This window comes from Plodia interpunctella, chromosome 10 (genome assembly GCF_027563975.2).
Source record: "Plodia interpunctella isolate USDA-ARS_2022_Savannah chromosome 10, ilPloInte3.2, whole genome shotgun sequence".
Taxonomy (NCBI): Eukaryota; Metazoa; Arthropoda; class Insecta; order Lepidoptera; family Pyralidae; genus Plodia; species Plodia interpunctella.
In genome coordinates, this window is record NC_071303.1 from 10,267,474 (window position 1) to 10,280,601 (window position 13,128).

Here is a 13,128-nt window from a genome sequence, read left to right on the forward strand (position 1 = left end):
AATTTTGATGAATGCAAAAATTTCGTTTTAACTCTGACTGCACACTTAATTACCGACCAGCCAATTACAAACCAGCTTATTTTCCCGGTTTTTTGGTGGGAAATCTAGCGAAACGAAAATGCGTCGTTTATCACTGCAACAATACGTGATCGACGAGCCGACGACGCGCGACGTTGCGTGATGACGCGTGCAACATGCATTTTTTTGTAGTGTGCTCCGTTGTTTTCCGTGGGTTTTGACACTGACATGCGGTGACGTACGTCAAATGTCACACAATTTCTCCGTTGTACGTCAACGTGGCGGAGAAAAACGGGGCGCAACTTAGCATGGCTCCTAACTCTTTTAAAGATGTCACGAAGGATGTAACATGCGCACTCTGCGCATGTTACACTTCTGCGCATAATAATAAAAACTCACGATTTACCCACGATCACCGTAAAAAAATATCAAAATTTTGTTATGGCCGTCGACATATAGTTGAACGCAATCATGTTGTATACGCATACATTTATGTCCATGTTCCTCTGTAGTTATGGAGTGGGTTTAAATGGATTTGCCTGATTTTTAACTTATTTTTTTAACATCAATAGGATCGCAATTCGATCGGGCCACGCGAGAAATAAAAGATTAAACGAAAAGCGCGCTAACAAGTTTATTTGTTAGACGAATTAAAAAACCCTTTCAATATTAATTTCACTACAACTTTTGAACAGCTGAACCGATTTTGATCATGATATTTAAGAACCACCACATAAAAAATAACTATCCAATAAAAAACCCATCCAAGCTACGGTGCCACGTACGTTAGGCTAAAATACCAGACACAGTTAGCGGTCAAAACATAACAGCCCTCTTTTTGCGTCGGGGGTTAAAAACCGTTTAGATGTTGACATGTAATGCCGGCTCCACACTGTCGTCGAACAGTTTGCCAAACTTTGGCGTATTCGGTATACATTGCTGGTTTTTCATTGCGGTAAATAAAATCACTCATACTAACTACGTAATGTACACGCATTCGCGTCGGCGTGTGTCCGAGTTCGGCGACAGTGTGGACATCTTCACCGTCGGCCGCAGGAATTTGCAAAATTAATAATCTCATTTCTCCGTAACCTGGTTTGGAACCAGTTGTCGAGATTTATTCGTCTGTTATTGGTCCGGTTAATCCAAAACCCACGGAAACCCACGATTCGTGGGAGTGCCGACAGGATATACATATTGAGGGCAACATAATCAATTAGCATAACCATAAAATGAGAGTAAATCACAATATTTGGCTCTTGAATAATGAAGAAATTCTGCTTGGACTAGTTAAATTCGTGTTGTCTGGGTCAGAGTAAAAAATATACTTTAAAATTTTGAACATTCGCCCGCCTGCCAACCCTCTGTGGGAATAATACTGTTGCCTAAAGCTGCAATACTATATGTCTCCTCGTATGTATGTATCCACGTCGAGTGGTCCTATTCCAGGGCGGGACCACACCCTGGCTTATAAATAATTATGTCAAACTAACACGCGAATTTTCTACTTCAATTCAAGGGGTAAAACGTATTTTAAAGTGTTGTTAATACAACTTAGATAACAAGATAACCAAAAGGGAGAAAATTTTTCTCATAGCAGTGTTACACCATAACAGGTGATTGATTTTTTTATCTATAATTAGTAACATAGTAAAGTGTCCCAGAAAATAGTTGTATTCGCGACGAGTAATAGGATTATATCCGCTATTTTTATTAACAAAAAAAAAACATAAAACACGCAATGGATTAAAGAGTAAAAACGAATAAGTTACTTGTTAGAGGAGTAATGTACAACAGGACGGAATAAAGTTAACCCATAGGGCAGGGGAAGCTTTACAAGCGTTGGTTGTATCATAAACAACTTGGCGGTTTAGTATCCGCCATACTGACTCTTTTATTTATTACAGCTGTAAAAAAACAGTTATTCAGACGACCTCTGTGGCGTAATGGTCATCATGTCGGACTGCTACACTAGAGGTACCGGGTTCGATTCCCGGTCAGGTCAAGATGGAAAATGATCTTTTTCAGATTGACCTGGGTCTTGAGTGTTTATCTATATACGTATATGTTATAGAATATTCGTTGAGTTAGTATATATATACATATAACTTAATAATTATTATAATTGGAACTTAACCTATATATATATAATAAAAATAATAGTGAGAGGTTAAGTTCCAATGCTCACACAGTCTTCATATTTTATAGTTTGTGATTGCTAACACTGGTGTTTTGTTCAAGTCGCTTAAAAGCATCTAACATGGCTTTTACGCGACGTATACGTGGCAAGTACTCACACACAGTATTTATTAGTATGAAGATTAATTGCCGAGTTTTATTGAGGCCATAATAGCAACCCTTTTAAAATACAGTGACATGGTTAAATAAGACAAGTGCTCATCACGCTCCTGATTCGCGAAGCAGAATAATAAACGTAATTGTCGCAGAGCGGCGCGATGTGCGATTAATCGCGCGCAGTCGCGACTTCCAGTTTCCAATTAATTTAGATGTTAGGGCTGCCTCCCGACCGTCTTTTGTCAGTTCACCTGGGCGGACTAAAATGTCTGAATGGCAAAGGTAACTTAAACCGGATGATAAAAACAGAATTTATAAAAAGCCCTTTTTTGTCAAATTATTTCAACAAAAGCCATGCAATATTGGCAATTGCAATACCGATAAGCGTCTATTCTTTTTATGCTTTCTTTGTATGTTTTCTATGTGCAATGAAAAGTTTATTAATAAACAAACCGATTACATGAGTAAGTTTGTTTCTCTGTTTTTATAATTTTCACCACAACGTTATATACCCTAATCCGTAAGGGTTTCCTATTTCGACGGTTATAAGAAATCAAATATGCATGTGTATAAATATCCGACCTAATACAGACCAGAGTAATATTTTTCCTCTTGCTTTTCTACTCTCCGAACGATCAGTTTTACGGAAGAATTTAATTAAAAGGGACATGTAACATGAAACCAGGGAAAAGAACGCTAATCATTTAGCTTAAAGAACGGCTAAATATGTGGCTACGACGTTCACCCCTTACACTGGCAGAAGGGGCAAACCCAAAAAGTGCTACCTATAATGAAGGATAATATGACCGTGTGAAATGGAGACGAAAAAGTAGGAAAGCAGGACCCATGCCATGGGCTCTAACGCTCAACGGCTGGAGAAACTGGTAAAACGATCAAACGAAAGAGAACACAATATTAAATGATTCGATGAACAAAATCGATTAGTCATTTTCATTCTTTAGAAGATGGCGACCCTAGGCGTACGCTACATAAGTAATTAGGTGACGCTGACACCCTATATGAATTGTGAGATTGTAGCAATATCAAACAATTACGGATGTAATCAAAAGGTTACATAATTTGTAATTAACAAAAGGTTAAACCGATTATAATTTTAAAAAATACGTCATTTATAAAGCATAATTACCTTGAAGTATTACAGAGGAACTAGTATAGCATAGCACCACACTCAAAGTACGAAGCATTCCGTTTGCAGAAAGCTTACGCTCATCTGCGGGGAGCTTAGAAAGCTCGCGCGACCAATAAGTTGTCTTTGTGAATAGATTGGAAGACCCTGAGGCGCTTTGTGTGGCATGCAAAGCGGAATGAAGCTATGATTTAGATTTTACGGGTCTAGACTTTCTTTGAATATAGACGCAGATTTGATAGGAAGAAAATAAAAAAAATTATTATTCTTCTTCTTTAATACTCGTCGGGGAGCGAAATAAAACCTACAATAGACGGCTGCTATCCTCGTAATAGTCAATCAAAGGAAAGGATTATAAACTGGAGATTCTTCTCAAAGACGATGAGCTAGCAATACTGTTTAATTCCAATTCTACCAATTGGTCACAGCTGTATTCGCATTCATTAAGACTTCAAATACAGCCCAAACAAAAAGCTAGACTAATTAGAAATACAATTTTGTTCACCCATCCAGTGACCGACCGTTGCGAAAGTTGTCTAATCCATAGAATATAGGCTGGACCTTGAACTTTTTGAAGGCATCAAGTTTCAAATGCATCTTCAATTATGACATAGGGCCCGGCTCCGTTGTGTCGTCGTAGCGCGTTGCCGCTTCGGTTTGCTCCGTTATTTTGCATATGTTTTGACATTGACATCCGTCGAAACTACAAACAATTCTGTGTTGATCCATTGACGGACATCGAAACAACGGAAGACGACAGAGCAATCAGAAATCTCAAAATTAGAAGACAGAATTACTCACGACATGATTGGAACTCATCCTCCCCCTTCTCGCAGTCTTTCTGGTAGTTGCACACCCACAGCTCCGGAATGCACTTGCCCTCAGGACACCGGAACATGCCATTTGGACATAATGTGTCACCTGCAACAAATTGCATGCAATTATTTTCGTGAATTTGTTCTACCATGAACTAGACAAGATTTGAACGAAATAAAACTATAAATTAAAGAAACAGTGCAACTAAAGTTTTAAAACTAAGTGCTGTGTGATTGGAAAAGTTAGCATAAAATACAAAGAAAGAAGTAACAACACAACTGACAAAATTAATTCAATCTTGTTCTGATTATTTTACTTTGAAATCTCTATTTCGATAGAAAGCAACAAGGGATTCCACTAAATTGTGTAGCTTTAAATAATGTACTGTTAACGTGTGTAGGACATAAGCAAAATACACGACATCTGACTTTTAGAAAAATACAAAGCAATATAAGAAGTAACGGGTATATTCTCAAAAGTTTCCATTTAGCAAGGAGTATTGTCAGCGACAAAATACAAGTGTATAAAATAATAAAGAAGAAAAGATTGCACTTATATCGTTTCATAGAATAAAGGTGAACGCAAATGCTGTGTATTTTGTATAGGAAAAGTTACATTATTCATACGAAATGAAATACAGAAAACTGCCTTGTTGTTTTCTTTTGAATGTTTGAGAGCCAAGATAACAAACCATGTAGGAAGATTTTTTCTAACAAAGAACTTAAGTGCGGAGGATATATTTGATTTTTAATTAGTATATATTTCGTCTATGATCACGGGAATACTTTTCAGCTGCAACTATACCATTAATTTTGTTCCTTGAAGTTACACGTTGGGCGCCAATTCAAACTACGTGGTTAGTAGTTAGAATTGAAAAAAATAATTTAACCAAGAATATAGTATAGCCTACCCCTTGCATATTTTCGAAATTATTTTTTTTAATTCCATGGAACACTTTGCATAGACCTCAAAATAATTTGAAGTGAAATAAATAGTTTTTCCTGTTGAAAAGTTACACGTTGGGCGCCAATATGAATAACGGATACGAGAGTTGCCATGCATGAACTCGATAATCTCTTTAATAGCCACCCTTCATTAATGGAGCTCCAAGATTCTCCGGATCTAACGGAATCTAATATATTAGTGATAAATTGCTATCATATGAGAACATATTACATTTGATCATAGATTTTAACTGAGGTATACCTGAGTTTTATTTAACTAGTTTTTCTTAGGGTTTTGTCGCTTTCAATATTTGTTTTAGGCAGAGCTTGTGAGAATAAAGGTCAAATATGTTTAAGGTTAGTAGGGAGAAATAACAAATTATTTAAATTTTCACTGTATCTGATTATATTTTGAGGTTCTTACTAAATCTCTATTCGGATTCATCCAATCCTGTCAGCTTCAATATTCGAGCCATTTCATCTCGCATCCAATATGTTCGCGCGTGAATCCAAAAATTGCATTTTCCGTACGGTTTTGCAAAATGGATCGCACTTGTAAAATGTCGCTGGTGTGCTGGGCACACAGTAAATCAATCAAGTGTCTTCGTTGAATTTAAACCTCGTATACACTAGGGGACGAATGTGAATGCATATTTATTGACCATTTCGACAAACTTATAGAACTAGTTTGTATGGAAGCAGAGTAGTCTACGAGACATATCACGTGAGATTACATTCTGCATGTCAGAACATTACATCATCTAGGTACTGGTAACAGTTTTCGTGGTTGACATTTGCGTTGTAAAAGGCTTCTATTAGGTACATATAACAGACACAACTCATTATGAAGTTCAGTGGCATCGATATTAACTCGGGAGTACTTTCAAACACGTTACTAATGATAATGATCCCTACGAGCTCTTAGAGAATTAAGACCTAATACACCAAGTAGAAACAGTGTTGGATAAATAAATAAATAAATATATTAGGACAAATCACACAGATTGAGCTAGTCCCAAAGTAAGTTCGAGACTTGTGTTATGGGATACTAACTCAACGATACTATATTTTATAACAAATATATATATAGATAAACATCCAAGACCCGGGACAGTCAGAAAAAGATCATTTTCCATCATGACCCGACCGGGGATCGAACCCGGGACCTCTCGGTTCAGTGGCAAGAACTTTACCACTGCGCCACCGAGGTCGTCCACCACCTAGGATATAGGTAGGGATAGTATCCGTAAATGCGTTTATTATTGTAACTTCTAGCCAGATGTACCGTCCATTTCTATTTCGAAGGACGTCATGTAACGTCAAGCACGTCGAGGATTTTGTTTCGTCGTTAGACTTCCAGCTTGCGAACTCTATAATGAACCTCATTTGCCGAAAACGACTCGTTCCATGCAAACAAATCATCCATAGGACTAGATGTTGCCCGGGCTTCGCTCCCGTGTTAACTTTTGAGATGAAATATAGCCTATAGCAATCTTGGATAATGTACCTTTCTGATGGCGGAAGAATTTTTGAAATCGGTGAAACTACGGAGTTTCGGAGATTACCCGCTCAAACATACAAACTCACAAACGCATCTTTCTAATAATAGTATAGATTATTTTTATATTAAGGGTTAATACATAATATATCTTTCTTGACAATATTAATATAAGGTTTTAAGAGGCGTTGTCGGAAAATAGATATCTGCTGCTTACCAAACACAGCAGCCAAGTTAAATTTGCGGTTTAACTATAAATCAATCGGGTTTTCGTTGCATTCAAATCAAACGTCTGCGTCCGGCGAGGCGCGCAATGGGCGCCATTTTTCACCCGACACACAAAAATCGCGAGGTCATGTGAGCGACAGCCCTGTCAGACTGTTTGTTACTGTAACGAATGATTTCGCCGAAACATATGCCACGTCGGTGCTTCAACACCAGGCAACATTTTGTAAATACGGCGGATATATTTGTATAAATCGTGAGTCGCGCTTTAGACCCTTGGTTAATGAAACTGAACGTAAGGACATCTGCTTTCATTAGTCGCTTAACTCCTTTCAATATTTAGCTGTTAGGATACGACTTCGGAAGTTCAAATTGATTTCTAAATTTTAAAAAGCAATATAAAACTATAAGGGTTCCTTGTAGTCGGAAAACTAAAACGGTTTATAGTTTAAAAAATCCTTTCTGACCCGTGGAACCCCAAAGTGGTTTACCTAGGTGTAAAATTACTTGTTTCAGAACAGAACTTTAGGCTAATTATCACTATCAAGGAACGGGGTCGCTATTTTGGCTTGTTTGTGCTCACCCCCATGCTTTCAGCGGGATTTCTGAAGAAGGATTGTGTATGAGAGCTTCAGAATATTACCTAGAGCGAAGTCCCAACTAATTAGCGCTTATATATTTGTGTAAACTGTATTTATAGAATTCAATAATTCACGACGACCTCGGTGGCGCAGTGGTAAAGTTCTTGCCACTGAACCGAGAGGTCCTGGGTTCGATCCCCGATCGGGTCATGATGGGAAATGATCTTTTTCTGATTGGCCCGGGTCTTGGATGTTTATCTATATATGTATTTGTTATAAAATATAGTAGCGTTGAGTTAGTATTCCATAACACTAGTCTCAAACTTATTTTGGGTCTAGCTCAATCTGTGTGAGATATGTCTAATATACATATATATATATCCAAAGGTTGGCTGGTTATTTATTTATTTGAAAACTATTTGTATTGTGTTAACTGTGTGGGCAATGTGACTTTGCTATTTACATCTCACTATCGAGTCGATTCGCAGTGAGACGCAGCTAACCAATCACAGTGCGCCATTCTGACGAAACGACAGCAACACCGCAATGTCATTGGTTCGCTGCAACTCACTTCGAATCGACTCGATAGTGAGAAATGAGATGCTAACCCGTACTTCGCCCTCTGGTACCAAAACTAAATTTCCTTTCAAACAGTCTACCTTGACACAAATAACCACTCAAGTAATTTCGAATCACCCTAATTGTAAATTATTTATTTACACTAAACCAATTGAAACAACAGAACCAACCGACCGAAACTGATCTATATTGATTTAAACGCAAACTAATATCAACAAATATATTTAATATTCAAATCAAGATAGCTTGCATTATTATTATGATTTAGCCCTTTATGAACACTATAAAGTGATTCGTTCTTCTCTATAATATCAATCATCGTCATACTTATCTACGAAGCTCCTTCAACTATCAATTAGCGATTTTTTTATTGTTGTTTTAATAAAGAGAAATAATCGGTTATTTATACCGTAAAGAATTGCCGTTATTTGTCACAGGAAAGACTGATCATTAGAGAACCAGGAAAACAAGGGTATCAGGTGTCAGGGGACTGACCCTGCCTCCTCAAAACAATATCAACTTACTATATAACGGGAACCAACTATATTTTTACACAAAAACAATATCACAATTCTCAGGAAAATGGAAGTAAGAACGAATTTCTCATCGATTTTAAACACTTAATTTTTTTTTCTGCCAAGACATTCGTCGTGCATCAAACGTCTACACGTATGTTCTAGGCAAGTGATCGAAAGGTCCCAGGTTCGAACTACTCACGTATGTTGTGGTGGTTCATAGACCTCCTCTCCGGTGAAGGAAAACATCGTGAGGAAACCAACACGAGTTCACTGGTGTGTATGCGATTACTTGACACTAGAGGCAGTGTGTAGTCGTAAAGGTATCTGACATGACAATCAAAATCTGTCAGCAAATAATACACTCGAAAGAGAAAAACAGAGCGACTATTTTGACGTATTCCTCTCAGAACATTTATTCTAATGCCACCAACTTGAATATGAAGTCACATTTCTGAAATACCGATCAATATTTTTTTCATATTTATTTTCTGTTGTCGAAGAGACACAAATGTGACGGGATTGCCAACCAGAGCATCATCGAAGCGGGACTCCGTACTCTTTCATTTTCAATCTGTTACACGGGAAATTCAATTTTTGGATATACGGGCGTTTGAAAACACCCGATATCGTACGGTACGAAATGAAATGGCTCGAATATTGCAACTGAAAGGATTGTAAACGTGGATTATTTGAGAAAAAATATTCACATTCGTCATAATATTTAAAAAAATTAGATTTCTTTATACTATATACTATTCGTCATGAAAAGAGTAATGCCGTAAAAAAGCCGTCCGCATCCGAATGAAATGCGTACCGAATCAACGGAGTCGTATTTCATTCGTATGCGCATGCGCCTCTACTTGGTATCAAATTTTCAGCGCACCAAGAAGTATTCACTTTAAAAAAAACGTTTAAAACGTTAAAAACGTTTTAAATCACACTTGAAAAGACGAAAATCATAAAATATAACAATCAAATTTTACCACCATTTATAAGAAGAGTAAATTCAACAAAGTCATTTCCACCCTCTCAAAACGTAAATAAAACAATCTACTCAAAGTTTCCCTTATTGAATTCCAATATCGTTTACGGTGAGACAAGGGAATATGGTCCTTATTCCGAATGAATAGGGCCCTTGTGTCGAGACGAGTGGATTCATTAGGCTACACATCGGCACATCCCCTCTTGTCGATGCCATTCAAACCAACAATACACCCGTTTGAAAAGCACCCTTTCAAATGCACCAATATTATAATTATAACAAGTTTCTTTCTTCACATGTCAACTAACGCAGATGTTGACAGCCGATGTTGTATTGTAATTGCAATAAACTTGCAGTGAAAGTGTGTGAGTGAAAACAGATGCTTTTTTAAGTTTACAATCAGCATCTCGTAATTAAAGCCTCGGGAAATATTTTAATATTGCAACAACTAATATTTGATTGACAACATAATATTTAATTTCCAGAAAGTTTATACGAGACAAGTTAACTCGTTTTACAATTTACAAGTTTACGAAATTCTATGTAGGTCTACCGCTAAAATTATTATAGGCGCTCAATAAAAATCGATAGGTGCTCTTCAAATGGGTGCAATCAAAGCAATACATCCTTTCGTCAATCCGAGCGCTCAGTCACATTCATTCGACCATCGCTCCTGAATAAAAGATGGCGGCCAAGTCCCGCGGGTAACGAGGCGGGAAAATGACGCAGTATTAAGGTAAATAGTGGCCATCTAGCGGATACTCTCCGAATAAACCTTATTGAATTATGGAGTGTACACACGACCGATTCACGATGCTATTCGTTCTAATTGTGCGAGTATTATGGACCTTATGACATGGTAATAAATACGTGGGTTGCCTGTAGATGAACTGATTTCGTATAATAATGAATCACTGGTATATTATATTTCATTAGGAAGGGTCGTGTATGCCTCTAGCTATAGTAATGAAGGGAAAGGCAATAGGTATTTGTTTAATCAGATTTACGCAAATACAGTAGTCCCACGTTAGGCGCCAATACAAGCTACAAATGTAAATCTATAAAAAGATACCATACTAATGTAATCTATCAGCTAATTGTTAAAGTGTAAGATTATAGAAAGCCCCTAGCTAAATCTACTAGTTTGTAGCTTGTGAGAAATTACTATTATATATAAAAATTATCAATGTTTTGAATTTGAATTTAGTCATAATTATATACAAGCATTTACCCGTGGCCTTTTAAGAGGGTGTAAACACAAGAATGATTTATTGTGCAGTCCAAATAGTTTAGAAAAATTACTATAAACTGAAAATATAATCAGTAAAAAAAGAGTAACATTTAAACAAGTTATTTTAATTTATATTAATATCGTATTTTGTGAAACAACACATATCTATCTACACAAAACTTTAGAAGTGAATGTCACTGTCTTTGCTTTAAGCATTGTCAGTTTGTATTTACAGCGGACGATCAAACTTTATTGCCTGTTTATACCTTTTTCTATTTAACGAGCAGCATGGGGCTCGGGCGTTTAGATTCAGAATGTCTAGTTATCAAAACGTCTAAAGCTTAAAAAAAATTGTGATGACTAATGGTCAAAATATGAAAAATAAATTGTTTTCTTTTGATTTTCCTAATTACAATAGGTTATGGTAATAGGTAATTTTATGCAGTACTTATTTGATGCCTATAGAAGCTCAATACATGGTAAATAGGTAAGTGTATTAGAACCACAGGCATTCGTCATAGTTTGTTTGGGACTGATTTTAATTTTGATTTTTCTACTTTGATTCCAAATAAACACAGTTTTTTGTTATACAAATATTGGGAACACGTTTAAATATACATAGACAAACTTAATAGAATTTTTATTTATTTAAACATTTTACAACCGTTGAACAATTCGCCGATTGGACGTTATGACACTAGACTGAGAGCCTTTTTATGAGCAATAACTGTGACGGTAACACGTGTATTAGTTATAGTTGCGTGACAGGAAACTATAGTGCGTACGTGACAGTGGTACTATGATAGAGCAAGTCTAACAGAATGTAACCCTATAAATAGGGATAGATTCTGTTTCTGTTTGAACGCTGAGTCGGGTTAAAAGATTTTATTTATTTAAGCATCAAGAAGTAACACACCCTGTAATATTTTATAATTTTTGTCCAAACTTTAAACTATATTTTAAAGGCGACATTACTAGAATAGCTGAATGCATTAGATATACATTTACTCAGTAATTGCTATCCAGTGTTCATGTCACGGGGATTACTAAAAGATATTTTAGTTATTCTGAGCGGGAACGGAACTTAGTGTTTTTCATTTAAATATAAAATGACTAAATTTCAAACACTGATACACGATGGATATTTCACGAAATCCTCTTAAATTTCATTAATTCAAAATTTTATAACAAGTTTCTTAAGAGCAAGCTTATTTATTTTATTTGTAATTATTTGCTAAGACGACGCGCGCCAGACCAATTTAACGATACTATCACTGGAGTGCTCATAACGTCAAGAATCGCGTGGCGGTAACTGGCAGTTTGCAGGCGAGTCGTTAACGGTGGCTGTCGCCTTGTTATCCGATAACGAGCTTTATGTACCGGTCTTATGACTATCGCCTGTATGGGAGGCTTAGATGGGAATTTGATATTTTTACCCTCAGACAAAAATGTAACACTTCAGTACATGTCATAATGCTAACTTTTTTTATACCCACGTCGACCCATGGCTACTATTATGTCAATAATTAATCAAAGACAAATGCATGTTTTTTTTTTATCTTTTTAAATTTCAAGACGACCGAAATTATTTGCGGTTGCTTCGTTCACTGTTTTCTAAATTGAACTCGAAATTCACTTACAAAAATTTTGTAAAATCCTACGGCAGCTAAAAGCGTGAACCGAGTGCTTTTGAGATCGATTCTAATCATAAAGGTACAAACAGAGCTACACCGTCAATATTTACATATAAAAATAAAAGAAAATTGTAGAATTGTGTGGTCTCTCTCTAAGAACTCTAATCTCTAAAGTAACCGATACATTAGGAGATATACATATAATATATGTCTGTGGTTGCAAGAAAAGTTTTAAAACAAATGTAAATACTTCTGTCTGTCTCCATCCGCGAGGGGTCCACGAAACCATTAAAGCAATGAATAATTTAAACCGTACATCTTGTCGAATGCAAGTTCGGGATAAGAGTTTCATAAAGTGTAATATATTCCGGTATAATATCCAGAGGCTCAGGCGATACGACTGCCATTCGCAAAATTTTTATTTATTTAAACATTTTACAACCGTTGAACAATTCGCCGATTGGACGTTATGACACTAGACTGAGAGCCTTTTTATGAGCAATAACTGTGACGGTAACACGTGTATTAGTTATAGTTGCGTGACAGGAAACTATAGTGCGTACGTGACAGTGGTACTATGATAGAGCAAGTCTAACAGAATGTAACCCTATAAATAGGGATAGATTCTGTTTCTGTTTGAACGCTGAGTCGGGTTAAAAG

The 13,128-nt window shown here is 36.5% G+C and overlaps 1 protein-coding gene across 4 annotated transcripts in view; it reads right to left on the reverse strand.

Moving 5' to 3' along the window:
* The window catches only part of mgl (Megalin), a 266,890-nt gene that overhangs the window by 44,367 nt on the left and 209,395 nt on the right, over positions 1-13,128 (reverse strand). For 3 of the 4 annotated variants that reach the window (XM_053750825.1, XM_053750824.1, XM_053750823.1), the window contains one exon: positions 4,262-4,381. The exons of the other annotated variant lie outside the window; for it this stretch is intronic. In XM_053750825.1, the coding sequence (XP_053606800.1) occupies positions 4,262-4,381 (120 nt within the window). The remainder of the gene's footprint in view (positions 1-4,261; positions 4,382-13,128) is intronic. 4 annotated transcript variants of the gene reach the window in all.